At 34.4% G+C, this 24,806-nt stretch overlaps 2 protein-coding genes across 2 annotated transcripts in view; one reads left to right on the forward strand and one right to left on the reverse strand.

Annotated features, from left to right (window-relative positions):
• APG3 (Peptide chain release factor 1) overlaps positions 1-24,806 on the reverse strand; it is a 47,993-nt gene that overhangs the window by 16,107 nt on the left and 7,080 nt on the right. The gene's annotated exons all lie outside the window — the stretch shown is intronic.
• Positions 12,767-13,119, forward strand: LOC144569531 (glutaredoxin-C1-like). Its single transcript, XM_078319914.1, has one exon. The coding sequence runs from the start codon at positions 12,787-12,789 to the stop codon at positions 13,096-13,098; it is 312 nt and encodes a 103-aa protein (XP_078176040.1). The 5' UTR covers positions 12,767-12,786; the 3' UTR covers positions 13,099-13,119.

The following is a 24,806-nucleotide window of genomic DNA, read 5'->3' on the forward strand; positions in this document are numbered from 1 at the left end:
CAAGCTTAAACCTTGCTTGTCCTCAAGCAAAAATCTAATCTTAGGTATAAGTTCGGTTTCTAAACTAGCCAAATTCCAAGTATATCCCTAAGTGCGAAAAATTCTCATGATCTTGCTTTCATTAAAAACTCGAGAATCCTTTTGAAAAATAATTTGAACTTTTCTTGATCAATTTTAATTTACCCCACACTTTGACAAATCAAATCTCATAATTAAAGATGCTTCAATATTTGCAAAAACTAATATTTTGAATTTATCAATATTCATTTTTCTTCGCCAAAATTGTGCCCTCATTTTGTGGTGATTTTTCTTTTTGCCCTCCCAAGCTTGGAACAAGCTTAGGTTAGAAATTCGCGGACTTCGTGTGTTGATATATGCAAAGTCTAGTACTTTTTTTTTATATTTGGGAGACGAGCTCAAAGGCGCCCAAGTGGACTTATTTCCAGTACTCTTATGTTCTCCGTCTTTTATTTTTCATTTTTTTTTCTTCTTTATTATTATTATTTTTATTTGCATACACCATGAATACATACATCCAATGATATTCATTCATACCAATAGATATCCCAATCCTTCTTTCATTTAAAATCCCAAATTTCTCAATTACAAAGGCATAAGCCGGTTCAGAAATGCTTTTCCAATAAATTTCAAATTTTCATTTTTTCAAAAATGTTAAAACATCTTATCTTATGCAATTCATTAATCAAATATGGGGTTATTTCCAATTTTTCAAAGTTATCCAAATCATCATCAAAAATTTTCAAATAAGTCCTTAATTCTAGCAATCGCGCGAATTTTTCACCTAAAAATGCAATTGTGCAAAAAATTTAAACATGCTCTAAATGCAGATACAATTTTCTTCTATTCCACCCCCCAAGCTTGAATAAAACATTGTCCTCAATGCTTAAATTCACACAAGAAAAAGTAAATAGAAGAAAACATGGAAACTTACAAGACATGGAGTGGAGGGAGAGGCAAAAACGCCTTATTGCTCGGGTGGAGGATCGGGAGGGCGGCCTCCCCGTTGCTCTTGTTTGTGTCGATTTGCTCTATGTTTGATTTTGTTGAACGTCTTTTTGCTCTTGTTTTTGAACTTTTTCATCAATTTCATGGATTTTGCTTTTGAGAGCCAAGTTTGCTTTGTCTTGTCAACTTCTCGAGGTTTGTCGGTTTTAGATGTTGCCACCGGCTTTTCTTGCACAAATGCTCTATTATCCTGTGAAATATCTGCCATGCAAATTGAATTTTTATTAGGAGGTATTAATGGCTTATGAAAATGAAAATTTTCTTTCTTCTTCCCAACAGAGAAAAACAACTCCATCTCTTTGAGATTTGGGTTGAGCCTTCTTTCAGCTTCGATCCTCCATCAAGATGTGGTGCATGCAAAGGTTGGGATTGATTCCAATTAGGTCATCTGTGGTGTATCCTATCACCTTTTTGTGCAATATAAGAGTGGGGGGCCAAGGTTTCAGTTCGAGTTGAGGCGGTTTGGGAGAAGAATCAGCTAAACTGGGGCAGTCAGAATTTTTCTCGGGCTGATGCGGCCCACACAAAATTTTGTGCAGCCCACACAAATTTTCAGGCTGCCCTCGGACTTTTTTCTGCGGTCCACACAAAATTTCGTGCAACCCACACAAAATTTCTGGCTGCTCTCGGATTTTTTTCTGTGGCCCACACAAAATTTCGTGCGACCCACACAAAATTTATGTGTCACCAGTCTGTTCTGTTTCAGCTCTGATTTCATCCAGATTTTCGTCCGGCTGTCCACCATTTGTTACCTTATCTATTTGAGCAGCAATTTTGGTATCTAAAACATCTATCCTGCAAATTGTGTCATTGTCATTAGAAGGAAATTGCATAGATTTGAAAACATCAAATTCCACTTTCTCATCACCAATTGAGAAAGAAATCTTTCCTCGTGTGACATCAATGATTGTACCTGCCGTACTGAGAAAATCACGCCTAAACAAGAGAGGGATATGGGGATCTTCTTCCATTTCTACTACCACAAAATCTACAGGTATATCAAACTTGCCAATTTGAACAACTACATCTTCTGCAATTCCAGAAGGGTATCGTACAGATTTGTCAGCCAATTGAAGAGACATTCTTGTTTGTTTTAATTCCCCTAGACCTAGTCGATCATGCACCGACTTGGACATCAAACAAACACTAGCACCAAGGTCTAACAAACAACGATTAAAATTGGTGTCCCTAATTTTGCATGGAATAGTAAAACTACCTGGATCTTTGAGTTTAGGGGGCAATTTAATTTGTTTGTTCATGACAAGTGCACTGCATTCTGCATTTAATGCCACAGTTTCAACTTCTTCAAGTTTTCTTTTATTGGACAATAATTCTTTCAAAAATTTTGCATAAGACGGCATTTGAGTAATGATTTCCGTAAAAGGAATGGTAATGTTCATTTTCTTTAAATGGTCCATGAATTTGGCAAATTGTTGATCCATTTTGGGTTTAACTAATCACTGAGGAAAAGGTACAAACCTGAGAGGAGGAACATATTTTTTAGAAGATTTTACCTTTTTCATATTAGTATTACCCGATTTTTGGCGATCTGCAAATTCTGGTGCGGCCGCAGGAAAATCTGTGCATGCCACAGGAATTTCTGGGAAGGCCGCTGTTCGCTTACAAAAGTATGCTACAAAGTTTCAGGTACAGCTAGCTGTACCAGTTTAAACCTTGAATCTACTCTCGTCTAAGACTGCAAGTGCACAGTCCTATCCGTATAGTATAATAAGGTATCGATCCTCAGGGACGGTACAATTCGAGTTCTAAATTCTTACTAATCCGAGTTAGGAACTAGAAGTGTGAAAAGTTGGGTTTGGTTTGTTTATATTTCCTAATTTCGAGTGACAATTCAATTAACAGTAAATGAAAGCAATTAAAGGTTTTGGTTTTGAACAATGATAAAAGGCGCTCCCAGGGTTTCAGGTTTCATCCCAAACTTTGCCTTCTCTGGACCTATCATGCGACTCGCATCATCTCTGATGCGGGTCGCATGGCCCTCGAGCAGAACTGACATGTGTTCGTATCTAAGTTGATTTCTTGTGCGAGGATTCAACCCGTAGCTCTCACCTACTGGTATCTAACCTAAATTGATTGTCTGGTTTGCTAGAAGTATCCACAATCTTTCGATAATGGAAAGTTCACCTCTCGGCTACTATTGATCATAAATCTACTTCAAATACTCAATCACAATTGCAAGAAACATCAAGGTCAAATTACTAGAAGAGATGCTATAAACATCTAACAGTAGACAATCAAGAATCAATCAAGCAATCAAAATCAAGCAATCAATGAATACTCAAACAATGAATCACACAAGTTCAAACTTATATCAAAACAACATGCAACTCAAAGACAAAGTTTAGAGACTACATCCTAACCCTAGGAACTAGAGATCTACTCAAGCATAGTAAAAGAAAGCATAAAAGAGAGAATAAAATTAAGCTACATCCTAACCCTAGGAACTAGAGATCTACTCAAGCATAGTAAATGAAAGTAAAGAAGGAAGTATTTTCCTAGTTTACTTGGAAAGAAAAATTAAGCTAATGAAGGAAATATATTTTTTGTGTTTTTGGAAATAAATAAAAAGGCAGAAAAAAATTAAAATAGAAATTTAGAATTAATCCCTAAAGTAAAAATTAATATCTATCCGTTATCCCCGGCAACGGCGCCAAAAAGCTTGTTGTGTATTTTAGGTATTGGATAATGGGTCAATTTAATACACTTTTTCACTTTTAAATTTATAAAACCTTAGTACACAATAATAGGTCAGTTGCAAGCATACAACCTATCCTTGTAGTAGTTTAGGTATCGATCCAAAGACAACGGGAAATATTACTTTTTACTAAATTAATTAATTCTAAAACAGTGCAATAAAAGTAAATGGGGGGGGGGGGGGGGGTTGTTTGAAAATTGGTTTGTGGGTTCAATACCCGATTGAGAGTCTAAAAGTAAACAAAGCAATTTAAACAAATAAATAAAAGGAGTTTTGTGATTTAATGAGATGGAAGTCTAGGGGCTTTCGGCATACAATCACTTGGTCAAATCAATACTTAGTTGGTTTCTAAATTCATGTTTGCAATTATGGGGTTTCTAAGCCTTAAATATCAAAAAGGGTCACTTTCGTGAATTAATGACGTGCCTAGATAATTCGGATTTCACGATTAAGTCCTTCACCCTAGCTATCTAGACCATCATCACAGGTTAGCCTAGTTTATCCCTAAATATCAATACTTCACGATTAAGTTCTTCATACCAATATTTGGTTCAATTCTAGGGGTCCCAATCAAATATGAGGCTTCACGATTAAGTCCTTCACCTCAATTCAATATTTGTTTCTTGTGGTTCCGGACTAAGAAATAGATTTTGTCATTTCTAATCTTAATCCTAAGGTTATTCATGTATACAATTTGGTACCATCAATTATTTGATCCGAGCACTTTAAGTTTGTTCGACCTAAACGGGATGCTAATTAACAAGCACACAAATCATACAAGCACATGAATTATAAAATCAACAAGAACAAACATGCAAGCAAACAATCATCATAGAGAAAAATATCCAACTAAGGTAAATTTTAACACAAGTTCATGTTTTAAGTCTAAGCCCCTAGATAGGAGATCTAGCCTCTCATGGGTGTGTTAACATCCAAGAGAAATACAAGAGTAAACATGATTAAAACTAAGAAAAACAAGAAAGAGAATAGAAAACACCAATCTCTTTGCTCGCTGCCCCTTGTCTTCACCTTCGCTCGCTCGAGAAAACCTTCAATCCTTCGCTCCAATCGCCTTCAATCACTTGGGGAAGATAGAAAAGATGTGGAAAGATGTGTAGAATAAAAGCTAAGTTGAAAGATCCCTTCCCCTGGTGTCTCCCTGCCAATATATAGCTATTTTTGTGCCTTGGGAAACAATCCCCCAAAATCTGGAAGGAAATCTGAAGAGATATGGTGAAATCAGGCTAGACTGGCATTCGTGCGGCCTTCACAGATTCTCCGCGGCCAGTACAAATTTCCTGTGGCCTGCATAGAATGGAGAATTGGCTGGAGATCATGCAGGATTTTGTGTGGTCCACACAAAATTCCTTAAGGTTGCACAAAGGCCCGCAAAACTATCTGTTTTGAAAGGAGAAAACTTGATAAATTCCGAATTTTATTTTTGGCTTGAATTTATTTTGTGTGGCCCGCACAGAATTTCTACAGGCCACACAAACACCCACAGAATTGCTCCTTTTGCTCGATTTCTGCAATTTAAACAAGGCAAATGCAGTAACTTGGTTCTTTGGTATATTCTATGTTAAACTAAGCTAAAATACAAGGGATTTGGTGCAGTTTTAGAGGTAAAACCCTAACCGAAAGTATATATAATTGAGGCTTATCAAAACCATATATATCTATTAACTTCATAATTTAAACTTCTATTAACAAACAAAAGTGAGGAATAAGAGTTGTTCGCTTACAAAAGTATGCTACAAAGTTTCAGGTACAGCTAACTGTACCAGTTTAAAACCTTGAGTTACTCTCGATTAAGGCTGCAAGTGCACAGCCCTGCTCGTATAGTAAAATCAGGTATCGATCCTCAGGGACGGTACAATTCGAGTCTAAATTCTTACAAATCTGAGTTAGGTACTAGAAGTGTGAAGAGTTGGGTTTGGTTTGTTTATATTTCCTAATTTCGAGTGACAATTCAATTAACAGTAAATGAAAGCAATTAAAGGTTTTGGTTTTGAACAATGATAAAAGGCGTTCCTAGGGTCTCAGATTTCATCCCAAACTTTGCCTTCTCTGGACCTATCATGCGACTCGCATCATCTCTGATGCGACCCGTATGATGCGACTCGCATCATCTCTGATGCGGGTCGCATGGCCCTCGAGCAGAGCTGACATGTGTTCGTATCTAAGTTGATTTCTTGTGCGAGGCTTCAACCTGTAGCTCTCACCTACTGGTATCTAACCTAAATTGATTGTCCGGTTTGCTAGAAGTATCCACAACCTTTCGATAATGGAAAGTTCACCTCTCGGCAACTATTGATCTTAGATCTACTTCAAATACTCAATCACAATTGCAAGAAACATCAAGGTCAAATTACTAGAAGAGATGCTATAGACATCTAACAGTAGACAATCAAGAATCAATCAAGCAATCAAAATCAAGCAATCAATGAATACTCAAACAATGAATCACACAAGTTCAAACTTATATCAAAACAACATGCAACTCAAAGACAAAGTTTAGAGACTACATCCTAACCCTAGGAACTAGAGATCTACTCAAGCATAGTAAAAGAAAGCATAAAAGAGAGAGAGAATAGGCAGATCATGATGAAGCTCGAAGATCCAAGGTGGATTGGAGAGGATCTTGCAATCTTCTCTTCTCCTCTTCTTCAAGCAAGCTCCAATCTCCTTCTTCTCTCTTGATCTCTGCTCTCTAATTGATCTGGAATGTAAAGGGAGAAAAAGCTCTCGAAATTCTGGCATAGGACCTGCTTATATAGGCAACGGATCTGACTTGGGGCTTTGCTGTCTGCTCTGGAAGCTCGCGATGCGACCCTCATCAGGTCTGATGCCACCTGCATCGACTCTGATGAGGGTCGCGTCAGATGTGATGAGGGTCGCATCAGATGTGATGAGGGTCGCATCAGATGTCTCAGAATTCAGTAACTTCCCTGATTTCGCCCGTTTTCTGCAAAATAAGAATGAAATCGCAGCAGTACCACATTCTATGGATATTCAATGTAAAATACGCGATTTGGTGGTTTAAAACGCAGATTTTGGTACAAGAATTGGTCGGAACAATAGATCAAATATGGAGATATCAAGAGTATTCAGTAATTTCCATTATTAATTGAAACTTGCTATGATGTATAATTTAATTTATTCAGTATTCAATATTCAGTATTCAGTAATTGAAACTTACTATGATGTAAGGTTTGAAATATCGATCAACGATGGAAAGCAAGAAGAGGAAGAAAATGGAGCTTCAAAATGAAGACTCTTTTTTTAGTTGTTAAATATCAAAAGCAGTTAATTTCCATTATTAAAATTTGTGCTTATTTTTAAATTTGAACCAATCCCTAGCTAATCATTATAACATGTACTTTAAAGTACACTAAAGTACTTAAGTAGTTAGCAAATGATTAGAGGACCGTTAACAAGCTGGGGGACTAGCTCGGGAATTGGTGATTACAACTGCTCTTAAGAAACTGTCAACAAAATTAAAACACAGTACAAAAGCATGCAAAGCTAACATTTAAAATAATCAAATTAAAACAGCGATGCATGAAAATAGCGATGCGTTAATTAATGGCAAATTAATAAATTACTGTTATTAGCGGACGGTTAAACCCAGTTAAACTAGTTCGGGGACAAGCTCGGATTTGGTGGCTCGGGGTACCAAAACATTTCTGTGATTTTTTATTCGCAAGTTTAACTTGATAATGTTATTATTTTGATTATATTAACTTGCACAACATTTATATCATTTTAATTAGTACCTGAAAAATTTAATGGGATAAATATAATTTTATATTACGTACATATATGACGTCTTTAATATACTTACTTTTTTGTTATAATTTTGAGTTAAATTATATAAATTGTGAGTTAATTTGACAGTTGGTATTAGCTTGTTACTCGTTGATGTTGAGGTTGAGAATAGGCTATTTTTGAAGTTAGATTTTTATTAATAGCTTATTTCGTATTTAATTGGATTTGCATATATAGTTATATATAATAGAGAATCTAAGTTGTTTGGGCTTCAAATGATGCATTCATATTAACCCATCTAGAAGCTAGAAGGTAGAGGTAGAAGCATCAGACATAGACATAGACAATAGACAATAGACGACAGACCCGGATCACAATTAATAAATCTGGTAAATCTTTCCCGGTCCAGGGTTGAAAACCCTAAATCTGGATTCTGGACTGGTAACCTCCTAATAGAAAGTCAAGTCAAGTCAAGTCAAGTCAAGTTGTATGGTGTAATTAATTTTTATATTCTGTGAATTAATACATGATAGTTGCCAAGTTATAGCATGCAATCATGCATATGGGAAGGGAAGGGATTGATCGATACAAGTAATTAAGTCAGTACTGTCATTCGTCAACTCATCTGCTCTGCTCTGCTCTGCTGTATGGAAATCTAGCTAGGCCACGTCAATGCATCATGTTCATGCCTGATCGATGAGAAGTGAGAACCTTAATTGTTCCTTTTTTTCCTTTCCTTCCTTTTCATCAAATTGAATGCGAGAGAGAACCTTTTAAAGAAAGAGGCATAATTTCGATCCCCCAATCAATTTTCTTATCCAATTAAATATCCCACGGATATATACGGACAGCGAGAGAGAGAGAGCGTACGGAGGAGGTGCCACGTTATACACGCACAACACAACTCAAGTAGTCTACCTCAAATCCTCAATCGTCATCTCATCTCCTCTCCTCTCCGTGCCGAGAAAGAAATTAAAAGAAAAAAAAATTAAATCTCCTCTCCTCTCCTCTACTTAATTATTATTTTCTGAGCCATTTAATTATTTCACTATGACCACTATGCATGGTGGTTAATTTGAGCAAGAGGTGGTGCCATGGTCCCATTTATTGCACCTCAAAATTAAAATGTCATCTCATTCTTCTCGATCAATATTTAAAACAAGAGGAAAAAGGGGAGGTAGCACAATTGGCTAGGAAAATGTCCTAGAGTTGTTATACCTAAAGGTCGAGAGTTCGATTCCCCCTCACGAACCTTGGTAGCTACTACCAAGTTTTCAAAAAAAAAATATTTAAAACAAGAGGTGGTTAGAGCATATATCCAAATTAAATCCATGCAATCTCATCCCATTCTAGCTAGCTACTCAATTACCATGTAATTAATTAAATGTCCTCTACCTTGATACAACATATATATATACTGCAATTAACCTCAAATATAGGTAAAGTTAAGTTGTCCATGTTTTTAATTTATTCCCTGGTCCAGATTACACTTTTTGTGTCTCCTATCCATCTGGATTGTGGTTTTTACTCAAATTAATATGTTCGTTTTTTGTTTGCAAATCACACGCTAAAGTATATATATATATATATATATATATATATATATATATATATATATATATAGAGATGAGCTATGGTGCATTGCAATGCATAGGCCATGGTGTGCATTGGACCATAAATCACCGATTCAAAGTCCAAATGACCGATCCAAACCGTTCATCTTGTTCTCCATATTAATATGTGCTTGGAGACCAAATTTTATATTTTTTGGAATTTTTTTACTATTTATTAAGCCACTTTGAAAATCGCTGATCCAACGGTGGCTTCTGATTTTACTGTTCCAAACAGTCACCGTTGGATCAGCGATTTTCAAAGTGGCTTAATAAATAGTAAAAAAATTCCAAAAAATATAAAATTTGGTCTCCAAGCACATATTAATATGGAGAACAAGATGAACGGTTTGGATCGGTCATTTGGACTTTGAATCGGTGATTTATGGTCCAATGCACACCATAGCCTATGCATTGCAATGCACCATAGCCCATCTCTATATATATATATATATATATATATATATATATATATATAGAGGTAGGCTAATATACAATCGATTGTTCTTGAGGTCCCGTACAACCAAGTCATTTTCTGATTTTTAAAGTCCAAATAATTGATCCAAACCGTTCATCTTGTTCTCCATATTAATATGTGCTTGGAGACCAAATTTTACATTTTTCTGGATTTTTTTACTATTTATTAAGTCACTTTGAAAACCGCTGATCCAACGGTGGCTTAACAAAACAGTAAAACCAGAAGCTACCGTTGGATCAGCGGTTTTCAAAGTGACTTAATAAATAGTAAAAAAATTCAGAAAAATGTAAAATTTGGTCTCCAAGCACATATTAATATGGAGAACAAGATGAACGGTTTGGATCGATCATTTGGACTTTAAAAATCGGAAAATGACTTGGTTGTATGGAACCTCAGGAACAATCAATTGTATATTAGCCTACCTCTATATATATATATATATATATATATATATATCGAACTTTACTGCCATTACTATATTAATGACAAAGTATATATTAATTAATTATTTTAAAATCTGAGTCAAGTTCTACATACCATTAATTCCAGATAATTATTCTTATTAATGACAAATTATATCTATCCATTCACGATACCCTGATTGAGTAGATGCTAAAATATATAATCCAAAATATTGAATAAGGAATTAATTATATATTGTTATTCCATGCCGCTTTACAAATTGCCAGCTTTTATTATATTATGAGAAGTATACAGTGAAATTCGATACTAAGCGCGCTCTACCTCTTGTTACTTCCAGCATTTTCATTTAACAAAAATACCCCTATATATGTCGACAGCAAGAAGAAAGACTAAGCTAGCTCTTTTGTACTCAAAAAAAGAAAAAAAGTTTTTTGTTCTTAAATTTTCTCAAGCAAAAAAAACGACTTTTCTTTATTTTTATTTTTTTTTCTTTTAAATTTTATTGTTATAAGTTTCATGATGATAAAATTTCTACTAATACAAGTTTGACCGACTTTGCTAATTTCAATGGACAATTAAATCCTGTTATGATACAGGTTTTGTGATGTAATGATTTTTGGTTTTTTGATGAATTAATTTGCTATATATTTATATCTCAATGTTTAAGGTCTGTTCATATTCTATATATTTAATCTTATATTAATATGTCTCCGTTGCAATGCTACTGCAACGGACACGATACTAGTATATATATGGAGCTTAATTAATTAGTTTGTTGCAACCCCAACCCGGCCTAGCTAATTATATATATATATATATATATATATATATATATATAGAGAGAGAGAGGTTGGCTAAGCTCAAATCGTTTGTTCCTGGACTCAGGAACAAACGACTCGGTTCTCTGATTTTCGAAGTTCAAACGGCCGATCCAAACCGTTAGATGTTTAATCTATATTAAAATGTGCTTGGAGACAAAATTTTATATTTTTTGAAATTTTTTTACTATTTATTAAGATGGTTTGAAAGTCGCTGTTTTTTTATGGTGCAGAATTTTAATAAAAACAGCGATTTTCAAACCATCTTAATAAATAGTAAAAAAATTATAAAAAATATAAAATTTTGTCTCCAAGCACATTTTAATATAGATTAAACATCTAACGGTTTGGATCGGCAGTTTGAACTTCGGAAATCAGAGAACCGAGTCGTTTGTTCCTGAGTCCAGGAACAAACGATTTGAGCTTAGCCAACCTCTATATATATATATATATATATAGAGTTAGGCTGGGGTGCTATGGATAGCATAGTGGCCTCTATGCTACGGCTCAATATTCGAGTTTTCAAAATCCAAACGGTCGATCCGAACCGTTCATCTTATTCTCCATATTAATATCTGCTTGGAGACCAAATTTTATAATTTTCTGAATTTTTTTACTATTTATTAAGCCACTTTGAAAATCGCTAATCCAACGGTTTTACTGTTTTGTGCAGCCACCGTTGGATCAACAATTTTGTAAAATACTTAATAAATAGTAAAAAAATTCAGAAAAATGTAAAATTTGGTCTCCAAGCAGATATTAATATGGAGAATAAGATGAACGGTTCGGATCGACCGTTTGGATTTTGAAAACTCGAATATTGAGCCGTAGCATAGAGGCCACTATGCTATCCATAGCACCCCAGCCTAACTCTATATATATATATATATATATATATATATAATACAATCAGATGCTTGCTTGCAATTGCCGATAAATTAATTAAGCTAGTGAGAGTATATATGGGACACAGCAGTAGTAATACAACTGATCGATCGATCGATCGATGTACAATTCATATCCCATAATATTTAGTTCATTTTTTAAAATCTAATTAAACCGTACGTTCAAATTTTTAAGCCTTCATCTTAATTAATTCAATCATATCGCGATCGATCTTTACTAAAAAAGAATTCGTGCGTACGTGTATCTACCTTTCAATTATATTATTAAAATATAATCTAATAAATTTAATTAATTGTTAAAAAAATGGTCATTGACTGATTAATATATTATATACTATATATGCATGCAGTGCAGTTCATGGGAAAAAAGAAGGATCGAAGGATCGATCAGTCGTCAAACCTTATCAACACATATATATTCATGTGCCTAGCTAGCTTTATGATATCTAGCTATCACAAATTTGGGTGTGGTGCATGATCCATTTATATATATTCCATATTCTCTAGTTGAAAGGAGACTTGAAGATTATCTATCTATATATATATATATATATCTATTGAATTTGCTTAATTGTTCCATTTCCAACTTGAGCATGCCATCTGCCATACACTTGTAGTGCATGGTACAGACATACTAGGAGAATTACAAAGCTGCACCATGCACTTGGCATATATATATATATATATTTCTCAATTACTCACCCCCTTTGTATTTTTTTTTTCACTGGAAAGTGGAAACTAGATTTTTCAACTGAGACGAGATGAATTGAAAACGTTTAGAGAACATATCCTTATATCCAACTGATAAAATATACTCAGTGCAATTGAGAACAAATCCACATATCCAAATGGCAACTTTTTGAGGAATCTAAATATATATATATATATAGCTAGATTCCTCAACTCCTTATATATAGAGCGCCAATTTCTCAAGCAAAAATTAAAACAACCTTCCTAGCCTGCTGAACTCCTCATCACTAGCTAGCTCAAATATATATATATATATATATATATATATATCATCCAAGTAATTAATAAATTAATGGACAAGGTGAACAAGCTAGCATCGCAGCGTGCCGTGGTCGTCTTCAGCACGAGTTCATGTTGCATGAGCCACAGCGTGACGAGCCTTTTCTCTGAACTGGGCGTGAATGCTGACATTCATGAGCTCGACAAGGAGTCGCAGGGAAGAGAGATGGAAAGAGCGCTCGTCAAACTCATGGGCCGCAGCCCTCCTGTCCCTGCAGTGTTTATAGGAGGAAGATTGGTGGGGTCCACCGAGAAGATCATGTCCCTCCACCTCAGTGGAGATCTCATTCCCTTGCTCAGGAATGCTGGCGCCATATGGCTATGATCGAGTACTAATTAACTATTTGTTCATGTTCAAATTAAGAAATAATGAGTGTGTTGTGTGCTGTGTGTGTGATGAACTTGATTTACGATTTTTATTTTTATTTTAAATAAGCTAGCTAGCTAGATAGGTTACTTAAGAACCTAGCTAGCTAGCTATCGGTTTATGACTGTTTTACCAGTTAGATTCTGACTTAATTAATTGTGTGGAAATTAAGTGGAAACAAATTAATAATTGTAATTCGATCGAGCATATATATGACCTGATTGTCAATTAATTATATATACAGTACTGTTTCATATATAATGCGATCGAGCATATGAAATGATTAATTGTTTTAAATGAGAAGTAATTTAATTCCTTCCCTGCCTAATTTAATTAATTGGTCATGTCATGTCCCATGCATGCATGCATATATGCATCTTAATTATTCTTTATTCTTAATTATCTCGTATCAGGTTACCGCGCGTTAATTTCCTTCAATTTCAAAAGTTCCAATGATCGAGCCTTAATTAAAATAGGGTATATATATATATATATATATATATATATATATATATATATATTGAATGCGCCGTTTTTGCTTAATTTGTGCAATGCACAAGTAATTAATGTGATTGTTTTTCCATTTCGACTTTATTACAAGTGCGTTGTATATATGAAGTTAATTAATTTGTTTTTTCTTCGCCTGCCGCTCTCTCATTTTCTGTATATATTTTAAAAAATCAAGTTATACACGATTTTGCAATCGTGTCTACAAGTGTACGTTGTGTATTAAAGAATCGGTAAATTGTTTATGGTTGTAGAACTGTGTATTTTATAACAAAAAATTTGCTGATTTTTTCACTAAAACATAACATATACTTTTTTTAAAGTAAAACTGTGCATGGCAACACTGATCCTACACGTTTTTTTTATATTAAAAAACATGTATAATTCATATTTTTTTTTTAAATATCAACAAAACTCTAAATCTGAATTCATATCACAAATTACAATTACTAATATACCAAAATTACTAAACTAAATTTCAAAACTATTAGTTCATACACAACACATATAAAAAAAATACTACTTTTATAATATAAACAATATTTACAATCACATCACGTATTATTAGTTTAATCTAACAAAATGTATGGTAAATTAGTACAAAATCGAAAATTAGAAATGAAAAAAGTTTAATCGGAAACTTCAACTCAAATTTGAGGCTCTTTCCTTTGCCTTTTGGCTCTTAAAAATATAGTTATGCATATAGGGTATAACGATTGTATATCTCCTCCTCAGCTTTCGGAATTGGGGTTATATGCTAAAATTAGACATTCGAGTGCTGAGTTATGTCCATTTGAAATTTCTTAGTCCGAGATCACCTTCTCGGTGAAGATATCGCCTCGCTCCTTTCCCTTACCCCTCCTCTAGTTTCGCGTGTTAAAAGAGATGTCTCAGACAAATACATGTACAGAGAAGAGATTTCTATTCTTTTATCGCATCGGATCATACAATAAAACTGTGAAGATTAGAGAATTCATATAAACATGTCTGAAAATACACTACAAAATTCATATATAGTATTTAATAAAAAAAAACAGTGTACACTCAATTGTACACGATTTCTTATTAAAAAATTATATATAAATATTGGATCAAATTGCCAGAAATGCGCTTTCTTGTTTTGGGTACCAATTTAATAGAAATCTTGAAAAAGCGAGTATGATGTACAGTGTACAATTAGTGTTTTTTAAGTGGGGATATGCACCAAGCTATATACATGCATGATATATATTTATGAGACATTCTCCTGTCTAAAAGTAATTGCAAAGTTAAGAGTGTCTCAAGTATATAAAAAATATTAAGTTATTATTAATAATTTGATGAAATGATTGTTCTATTATAAAAAGGTATTTTGTTTGCGAGAATCAAGATAGAATGATTAAATAGGAAATATTCTCTTTTCCATTTCAATATTGCTGTTAATTAATATATTAGTGATGCATGTACTGGAGCGAATTTCTAGAATGATTTTATTTTTATTACAATTTTGAGAAAGTAGAAAAACATGTTTATATTTGCATAATTATGTGCCACGCGCGTGCAAAAAAATAAATCTATTTTCTATATATATATGTAAGTAAATTGCAATCATAGCTAGTCACATCGACTAGATATATAGTTTTAGTACCCATATCATATGAAGAGACTTGAAAATTAATTAATTGTGGATAACATGAAAATCCTTTTCATTTTCATGCCTTTTTTAGAGATTCCCACTAAAATAATGGATAAGAAAGAGAAAACGCTCTCAAAAAATGGATAAGAGAATATATATATATATATATATATATATAGTAAGTTGAAAGAAGGTGACATATATTGATTCCTAGTTTGATTGTTTTGTGCAGTCTAGAAAACGCCATTTCAATTTGTCTATCTGCTGCATGCGAGTTTTGCTCAATAACAGATGATCACTTGAATTCAGCAACTTTTTAAATAAATCTATTACGTCAAAAGTAGTTTCACTTAAATTACGTTTATCAATTTGATTTTTCAAATTTGTCACAACAGAAATTTGTAAACAATTATCAATAACTATATATATATCGCATTTAATTATCAATAAATTATTAGAGCCTTATTTAACCGAATAATTATAAACCACCAAAACGAAGGAAAAAATGTTCATACGGAGTGAATTGAGTTAATAAAATTCTGGTGAGAGAAACAATACGAGAAATCACATAGTGGATCAATGTTTTAAAATGTGGTTTTATGTGATATGCGGAAGGTTATTGCATACGCAGATTTTAATGATAATTCGTATCTATCTATCTATCTAGATGGACTACAGTACATTGCAATGTATAGGTATTTTTGTACACTGGACTATAAATCACCAGATTCAAAATCCAGATAACCAATTCAAACCGTTCATCTTGTTCTCCGTATTAAAGTATTTGGAGACCAAATTTTACATTTTTTTTGAATTTTTTTACTATTTTTTTAGATTTATTGAAAATCGTTGTTTTTCATACAAATCTGGACCATAAAAAAAAAAACAATTTTCAATAAATCTAAAAAAAAGTAAAAATTTCCCAAAAAAATGTAAAATTTTGTCTCCAAACACATATTAATATGGAGAACAAGATGAAAAGGTGTGGATTGGTTATTTGGAATTTGAATCCGGTGACTTATAGTCCAATGTACAAAAATGCCTATACATTGCAATGTACCATAGCCCATCTCTCTCTCTCTCTCTATATATATATATATATATATATATAAATAAAGATGGGCTACGGTGAGTTGCGAAGTAAAACGACTATTTTACTTCACACTCATATTTTGCGATTTGAAAATCCAAACAACCGACCCTAACCGCTCAACATGATCTCCATATTTAAATGTGCTTGGAGACCAAATTTTATATTTTTTGGAATTTTTTTTACTATTTATTAAGCAATTTTGAAAATCGCTGATTCGATGGTCCAGAAATTTTTACTGTTCACAGCAAAACAGTTTTCAAAATTGTTTAATAAATAGTAAAAAAATTCCAAAAAATGTAAATTTGGTCTCCAAGCACATTTCAATATGGAGATCACATCTAACGGTTCGGATCGGTCGTTTGGACTTTCAAAATGAAAATACGGTGAGTTACGAAGTAAAATGCGTTTCTACTCCACGCCGTATTTTTATTTTGAAAGTCCAAACGACCGATCCGAACCGTTAGATGTTTAATCCATATTGAAATGTGCTTGGAGACCAAATTTTACATTTTTTGGAATTTTTTTACTATTTATTAAGCATTTTTTAAAATTGTTGTTTTGGTGTGAACAGTGAAAAACAGTAAAATTTTCTGGACCATCAGATCAGCGACTTTCAAAATTGCTTAATAAATAGTAAAAAAAATTCCAAAAAAAGTAAAATTTGGTCTCCAAGCACATTTCAATATAGAGAACAAGATAAACAGTTCAGATCAACGTTTTGAACTTTAAAATCGCAAAATATGAGCGTGAAGTAAAATAGTTGCTTTACTTCGCAACTCACCGTAGCCCATCTCATATATATATAGATGGGCTATGGTGCATTGCAATGCATGGAAGAGTTTGTGCATTGGACCATAAATCTAAAATTCAAAATCCAAATGGCCGATCCAAACCGTTCATCTTGTTCTCCATATTAATATGTGCTTGGAGACCAAATTTTACATTTTTCTTAATTTTTTTACTATTTATTAAGTATTTTACAAAATTGTTGATCCAACGGTGGCTGTTGATCGCAAAATTTCTTCATTATTTTTTATTTTTGATAAAAAGCACATACTGTCCATTTTTTTGAGATGAAATTTGCAGTTACATTTTTTAAAAGTAAAAAGGTCAATTGGCTGAAGTTGTTTGGCTAAATAGAAAATAATTTCCAATTACTTGCCTACAAAAATGAACATAATATTTTAGGTAATCAAGCACATACTGCCTCCAATTACTGTTTCTAGGATTGATAAATAGAAACCTGACATTATTATTTTCATCTAAATTACATATGAAAAAGGTATGTCTTTTAAAAAGTGATTACTGTTATTTCAATTGTAATTTATCAGAATATACTTTCTCTACTAAATTAATCGTTGTGATGGGTGTTGTCTTATTTTACAAATAAAGTGTTGTGCTTCTTTTTTTTTTTAAAAAAAAAAAAAAACCTGATATGGATCTCCTTTGTAGGATTAGCACCTAAATATCCTTTTGACATCTAAGTTTGTCACTAGAATAACCAATTTAGAATGAATATATATCAATTTGTGCTAACAAAGTGTTACTTTTAGTCCCACTTGTTGAAGGAAGCCTCAAATTTAGCCCTGAAATGTACAATATGACTGCCAAATTCAACCCTAGTTTATGCAATTAGGGCTCAATTCAACCCTAAACCCCATCCACCTTTCGAAGAGAAGAGAGGAGAGGAGAGGAGAGGAGAGGAGAGGAGAGGAACGGGAGATCGCCTTTAGGGCTGGGGTTCCTTTTTGAGTCGGGGGTTCATTTTTCATGAAAAAAATTGGATTGGGCTTTAAATTTTTGCAAGGCCCGTCCGTAGGTATATATGTTCTTCAATGAAGATCACACATTCCCACTGTGGTCTGTGGTCTGTGGACTGTGGCTAACAAAAACCCAAATATGAGGCTCAAACTTTGAGTGCTCTCGGAGTTAATGCGCAACTCATAGCACAAAATAAACTAAAATCATTGATTCATGTACGACTCACATCATCAACCAACTGTTAACAAATTTTGACTGACTCGGCTTGTTTACAGACCTATTTGAATGTATATTTTTCACAAAATCATACAGTAGAACTAAGTTGTTGTTAATTTCATTAAATTCTTTTGTGAACTCAACTATCAAATTTTATCAAATTGGCTTCAAATGATGAATTTGAACTGTTGAAACTCATCTGCCTTACGAATGATTCGTCTACATACAAAAATTTTAAATTTTCGAATTAATTTTGTATAAGTGATAAATAAATACATTGAAATTCATTTATAAACCTTCTAATATTATACAAAATTAATTTGGAAATGTAAAAGTTTCGTATATAAATACATCACTCAATTTCAACAGACTTGACTTAAATTCATTATTTAAAGTCAATTAGATAGATTTTAAAACTGAGCTCACAAAGAAAACTTGGTGAACATAAGAACACCCTAGTTGTACTCCGATAGCGTAACATTTTCTAGCAGCAAACAACAGATCTGGAACTGGAAATCTCCGGTTTCCTAAATCTGGAGTGGTGCGCAACATGAGTAGAAAGTACATTTATTACGGATTTACCTGGTTCTTGTGCTTATTTGACTAGCTTGTCGTGTCTTTTGCTATAAGCACGGTTTGATCCTAATCCTATGAGATTGAGAGCCCTAATTTTATGAATTCAGATCCAATGCAATACCTGACTGAGAATAATTAGATGGGATCGACTCCCATTCATTTAATTTTAGAAGTTGATAGGGGTAAAATAAATTATTATTTGTCCTATCACTTAGTCTATATTATTGTCATTAATTGCTCATTTTATAGAGAATCAGATTTTTTTGTTGTTATTTCACTTGATTTTAGAAAATTGCATATTTTCAATGATATTGGAGCAAAAACAGGCATAAAACACGCAATTCTGACATCTCAGCCTCAGGCACACGGATGCCCGCATCTGCATGCTACTCGGAAGAGCTATCACAGACGGTTATAACCGCCCGTGCAGATCTCAGCCAAACCGCATGCTATTCCGGCATCCGCACGCAGAAACTGCCAAAACAACAGTTACAGATCTAACTTCCCAACTAAGGCCTATTTAAGCAAATGGACGCCTGGGAAAGATCTCTCTCTCGAATCTCTAGAACCACAGAAGAACATACACATCTGAGAGCACTTAGAACTAGGGTTTCACTCTAGTGGAGACTATGCAAAGGAGAAATCACTAAGGAATAGCAAGGTCTCTACTAGAAGAGGAGGAAGGAATAAGGCGTAAAGACGGCGTGCATGAGATAAGGGGCAGCATAGGTATTGTCCATTCATCTCTCTTTATTGCTCTCTTTCTTTATGTCTTTTGTTTCTTTTATTGTTGAACTCACCATGAGCGGATAAGCAACCCTATTCTAGGGTGAAGACATATAATCTTGAATTCTTATGAGTTTAATCTAGTTGTTCATTTATATTATCTTTGCACTATGATCTGAATTCTTACTGAGATTTTATGCCTTGTATTCTTGTTTATTGTGTGTTTAAAGTGACCTCGTATGAGTGGAGTGTGCAATCCATTCATACTTAATTGTGGTTAACCAATATCCGAAGAATATAAGTTATCCTAGATACAAGTAGAATAGACAGACTGGTTGATTGCTTGTATTCGAACCACAATTAAAGGACCTATTAGGACGTGGTTTAGCAGACGAATGTCGCATTTCATTACTAATAATGGGGTAATCTTAATTATTACTATTACCAAAGGTTTAAGGAAGGATCGACCAAGTGAACTTGACCCTTTTGTAATATTAGTAATTAGGATTTATCATTAATCTACATGCAATTGTGCTAAATACCTGACAAGTACTTACTCAGTTAGGGTGTTGTGAGACTGACCAGAGATAAACACTAGAATAGGATTAGAAGCTCTCAGATCGCAGAGATACCAGTATAGGGCGTGTACGGTTCAGGCCAAACCGTGTGCGATTTTGACTGGAGTTGAAACTAGACTTTGTACGGTTTATCCAGAACGTGTGCGGATGGTGACAGAGCCGCATATTAATGAGTAACTCTACAACTGACAAGTATTAGTAGTAGCATACAGTTAGTGATAGACTGTGCGCTATTGTTAGGACAACCAAAACCTAGATTAAACAAGTTTGAATGATAGAATATCTGATTCCCTAGAAGCCCATCTTCTAAACACTTAATCTACTACCATCCCTCTATTGTAATTCAATAATTACAACCGAGCAACCAACAATCAATCAACCAAACACACTCAACTTACTTAAAGGAACCGATAACCTAGACTTTAGTTTACATCTTAGATCTCTTAATACACCATCCCTGCGGATCGACACCCCAATCTATACTATACGATAGATTCATACGCTTGTGGATTGACAGTAGATTAGACATTAGGGTTATAAATATTATTTGCATTGATTTCCACCCTATCAAGCTTTTTGGCGCCGTTGCCGGGGATGGTGTAAAAATTCTACATTGTCATTAAGGTGTCTAAGTTACCAAACTGAATCTAGGTCTTTTAGTTCTTTTAAGTTTCTTTTCTTAATTTCTTTTCTTAATATTTCTTAAATCTCTTGTTTTCTTCTTGTAGGTACGTACACTGGCTGGATATACGAGATCCAGTCTAGCTCTCAACTCAAACAAGAAGTTAACTCCTCCTCTCTCAACTTTAGCCAAGAGGAAGTACGTAAGGAAGCAAGATGCCTCTAAGGGAATTCTGTCCAAATCTTCCGAGATGTCTTCCAATGATGGAGTTCCATCGAAACCCGCCACCATTACACAATCACAACCAAGTTCCACCCAACCAAGTGTAAGTCAATAAAGAAGAGACTAGACCTATCAATGACTATTCCATGCCAACTGGGGAGCACAATTGAAGTAGCTTTCGCATACCAGCCACCAATGCTCAAACCGAGCTCAAGACTTCATACATCCATGAAGTACAAAGAAACCGATTTGAAGACCGACCAGGAGACAACCCCCATATCCATATCTCTGACTTCCTCACCATTAGTGATTCCATCCGACAAGAAGGAGTAGAACGAGACCACATGCACCTCTGCCTATTCCCTTTCTCACTTGGACCAAGGCCTAAAGCATGGCTAGACTCTCTAGATCCCGAGTCAATCACAACCTGGGACAAGCTCGCCACTGCCTTCCTTGCCAAGTAGTTTCCATCGAATATGACTGCTGACTATCGATCAAGAATCACCGATTTTCAACAATAAGATGGAGAATCTCTGAATGATGCATGGGAGCTCCACAAGGACCTCTTACGAGAGTGTTCCACCATGGACTTGGCAAATGGCTAGTTCTACAATTCTTCTATGATGGTCTCTTCCCTCATCTGAAGCAAATACTAGACTCGTCAACTAGAGGAGCTTTCATTAGTCAAAGAGTCAAGGATGCCAACCGGATTATAAATGACTTATGCCAAAGTCAAAACTATTCAACTTCGGTCCGTTCTCCAAATAAGGCTGCTACTCCGGGCAAACACAATGTCAATGACTTCACCCTCCTCTCTGCTAAAGTGGACACGTTAACCAATGCTGTGTCAAAACTAACAACCGAAAAGGCAACTGTGGCAAACATTATAACATGTGGGGACTGTGGAGAGCCTCATAATCCTAAAGATCCTTATCCTCTCATGACCGAGGTCGAGGCCGAACAAATTGCTATGGTAGGAAATCCTCAATCTAACAATTACAACTCTAACTATTATAATGCAGGAATGAGGAACAATTAAAACTCTACCCATAACAATCAAGGAGGCATGCTCCAACCGAACTATCAAAACCAACCCACACAACAACAACTATATCCACAGTGACAATTTGATGCTCAACCACCTCGCAAGCCTTATTTAGAGTGGAGAATGGATGAATTCGTTAGATCTCAAAAAAAGGCAAACGATGACATGGCTGCAAGTGTGGCTGCACTAACTGACAGAACGAAAAATGTCGAAAATCAAGTTGCTCATCTAGCAAATGATTTCGTCAATTTCTCAAGAGGAAGATCCAATTTACCAGGTCAACCGGAGATGAATCCTAAGGAGAGTTGCAAGTACATCAAGTATCAAAAGGAATGCGGATATGAAGGATCTCCAACTAGTGAAGGGGGAACCTTCTTGCCACCACCCAACCACTAAGACTAGATGCAGCATGGTCGAGCTTCAGACCGTAAACAAGCGCTGCTTGGGAGGCAACCCAAGAACTTACTTTACATTTGTTTTTACTTTTTTCATTTTCTTTTTCTTAGCATAACTAAAGTTAGGTCATAGCTAGGACTTGCACACTTAAGAGAGATAACTTAACATTTAAAGCTTACATAGAGGGTTACAACTAGTGGGCACAATAAGTACTTAGTCAAAATGCTTATATTCAGAGTCTGAGCTAATGCATCTGTCTGGAGCGTTTTTCACCCATCCGTGCGTTTCAACACTGGATAAATTAACATTTAAAACTTACATAGAGGGTTACAACTAGTGGGCACAATAAGTACTTAGCCAGAATGCTTCTATTCAGAGTCTGAGCGAATGCATCTGTCTGGAGTGTTTTTCACCCATTCGTGCGTTTCAACACTAAACTGCATGCAACTGAGAGAATGCCCAAAAACTCATATCTCCCACTATAAATGGCAGTCTCAGTAGCACACTGTTCAAGCTAGAATAGCACACGGATGGAGCTCCAACAGAAGCAACTATGGCTAGGGAAAAATCTGATATCTCGTGGCCGTGTGGATCACCGGAGAACCACATGCGACCGAACACCCAGTATGCTGTTGTAATAAAAGAAATTCTAAGTATTGGAACACACACGTTTTCCTTCATATCGTATGCTGGCTTTGAATAAGGTAAAACTAGTCGCACACGAATCACTGTTAGCTCTGAACAAGGTAATTCTAGCAAGCACACGGTTTGGCAGCAAATCGCACGCGATTCTGTTACTTTGCAGATTGAAGGAAAATTCAGGAAAATTTTCTGAGTTCTAGATTTTCTGGCAATTATAACTCGTATACTAACTGCATTCTATGATCACAGGGACTTAGAAGAATTTGGAGACATGATCAAATAAGAGAATAACCATAATTCGGTTATTTTGGAGGTTTTTATGCATTGAGAAAAATAACCACCCATGATCCAAAATAACCAACACCCCACTACTCTAATCTCTTGATTACTACTCTCCCTATAAATCCTGACTTAATTCTCTGTCATTTTCTCTCACAACACTTAGCAATTTTCAAAATTCTCTCTAATCATCCAAGTTCAAGAAATTATGTAGGCCTGTTGTCACGGCATCCCAGAAGCACATGGTTCAATGCTAAACCGCATGGATCATTCACGAACCGCACAGAGTCTCTGGAAGATGGCCGGCAATTCTGACCAGAGCAAAGGTCTTCCACCATAGGAAGCACCAATCGAAATGGGATCAACTTCACATCTTTTTCCTTCAACAAATGAAGAACGACTCATGAACGTGGCAGCCAAACATCTATCTGTTTGACCGAATTTCTGAAGATATAAATATATATACGCGTATTCAAAAATCATGATTAATCGTTATTTTGTTTTATGATGGAATCTTTGAAAAGTTATGTTGCAATTCAAAGAATTAAAGTGATTCTTGAATATAGATTTAATTTATTATCAAATATCCTTTTTTTAATAATATAATTTGAAAACTAAGATTGTAAGTAGACTTTTGAATTCATTGTTTGATTTTTGTCGTGAAGATGGATTTTCTATTTTTATTCCCTGAATTTAATGAAAGATTGATTGATATCTTTATTTTTCAGGAGACTTTGAATTGTCAGAAATTATAATTATTTGATATGTTTAAATTATCATATAAATTATCTTTATTTAAACTATCCGAATTTCATAATTATTCGAATGGTCAGATATACATTATATAATATAATATAGTAATTATTTTGTCTAAGATCTTGCAGATCCAATTGTTCTCAAACCTTCACCGAGGTGCATCAAATTAATTGAGTTGCACATTCTATTTTATTAGATGGAAAATTTTCACCGATAACTCTAAATATCTATTTACCGATAACCCTAAAATTATTTTTATTACAAAAAAAATATATTCTAAAAGTTCATCAGTAACTTAAATCTATTTCTCATTAGAAACAAATTCCATTATTTATATCATCACACAGTAACAAATATGTTTCGGTTTAAATCTTAGGAAATGTATCAGGGTCAACACAAATTTTATTATATCTGATCGGATGGTAAAATTTTATATTGTTTATATCTCAATTTACATTCATACTATAGCAACACATAAATAAAACATTTATAAATATTAATTATAAACCGTGTTATCTGATTTAGATATGAGTTATGAAGTAAAGAGTAACGTAGAAGCAGGAGTGAACTACACCACAATAACATGTGCGGGCTTTCCAGACTTTATAAAACTATTTTAGTTCCCTTGTCAT

This window comes from Carex rostrata, chromosome 18 (genome assembly GCF_964058835.1).
Source record: "Carex rostrata chromosome 18, lpCarRost1.2, whole genome shotgun sequence".
Taxonomy (NCBI): domain Eukaryota; kingdom Viridiplantae; phylum Streptophyta; class Magnoliopsida; order Poales; family Cyperaceae; genus Carex; species Carex rostrata.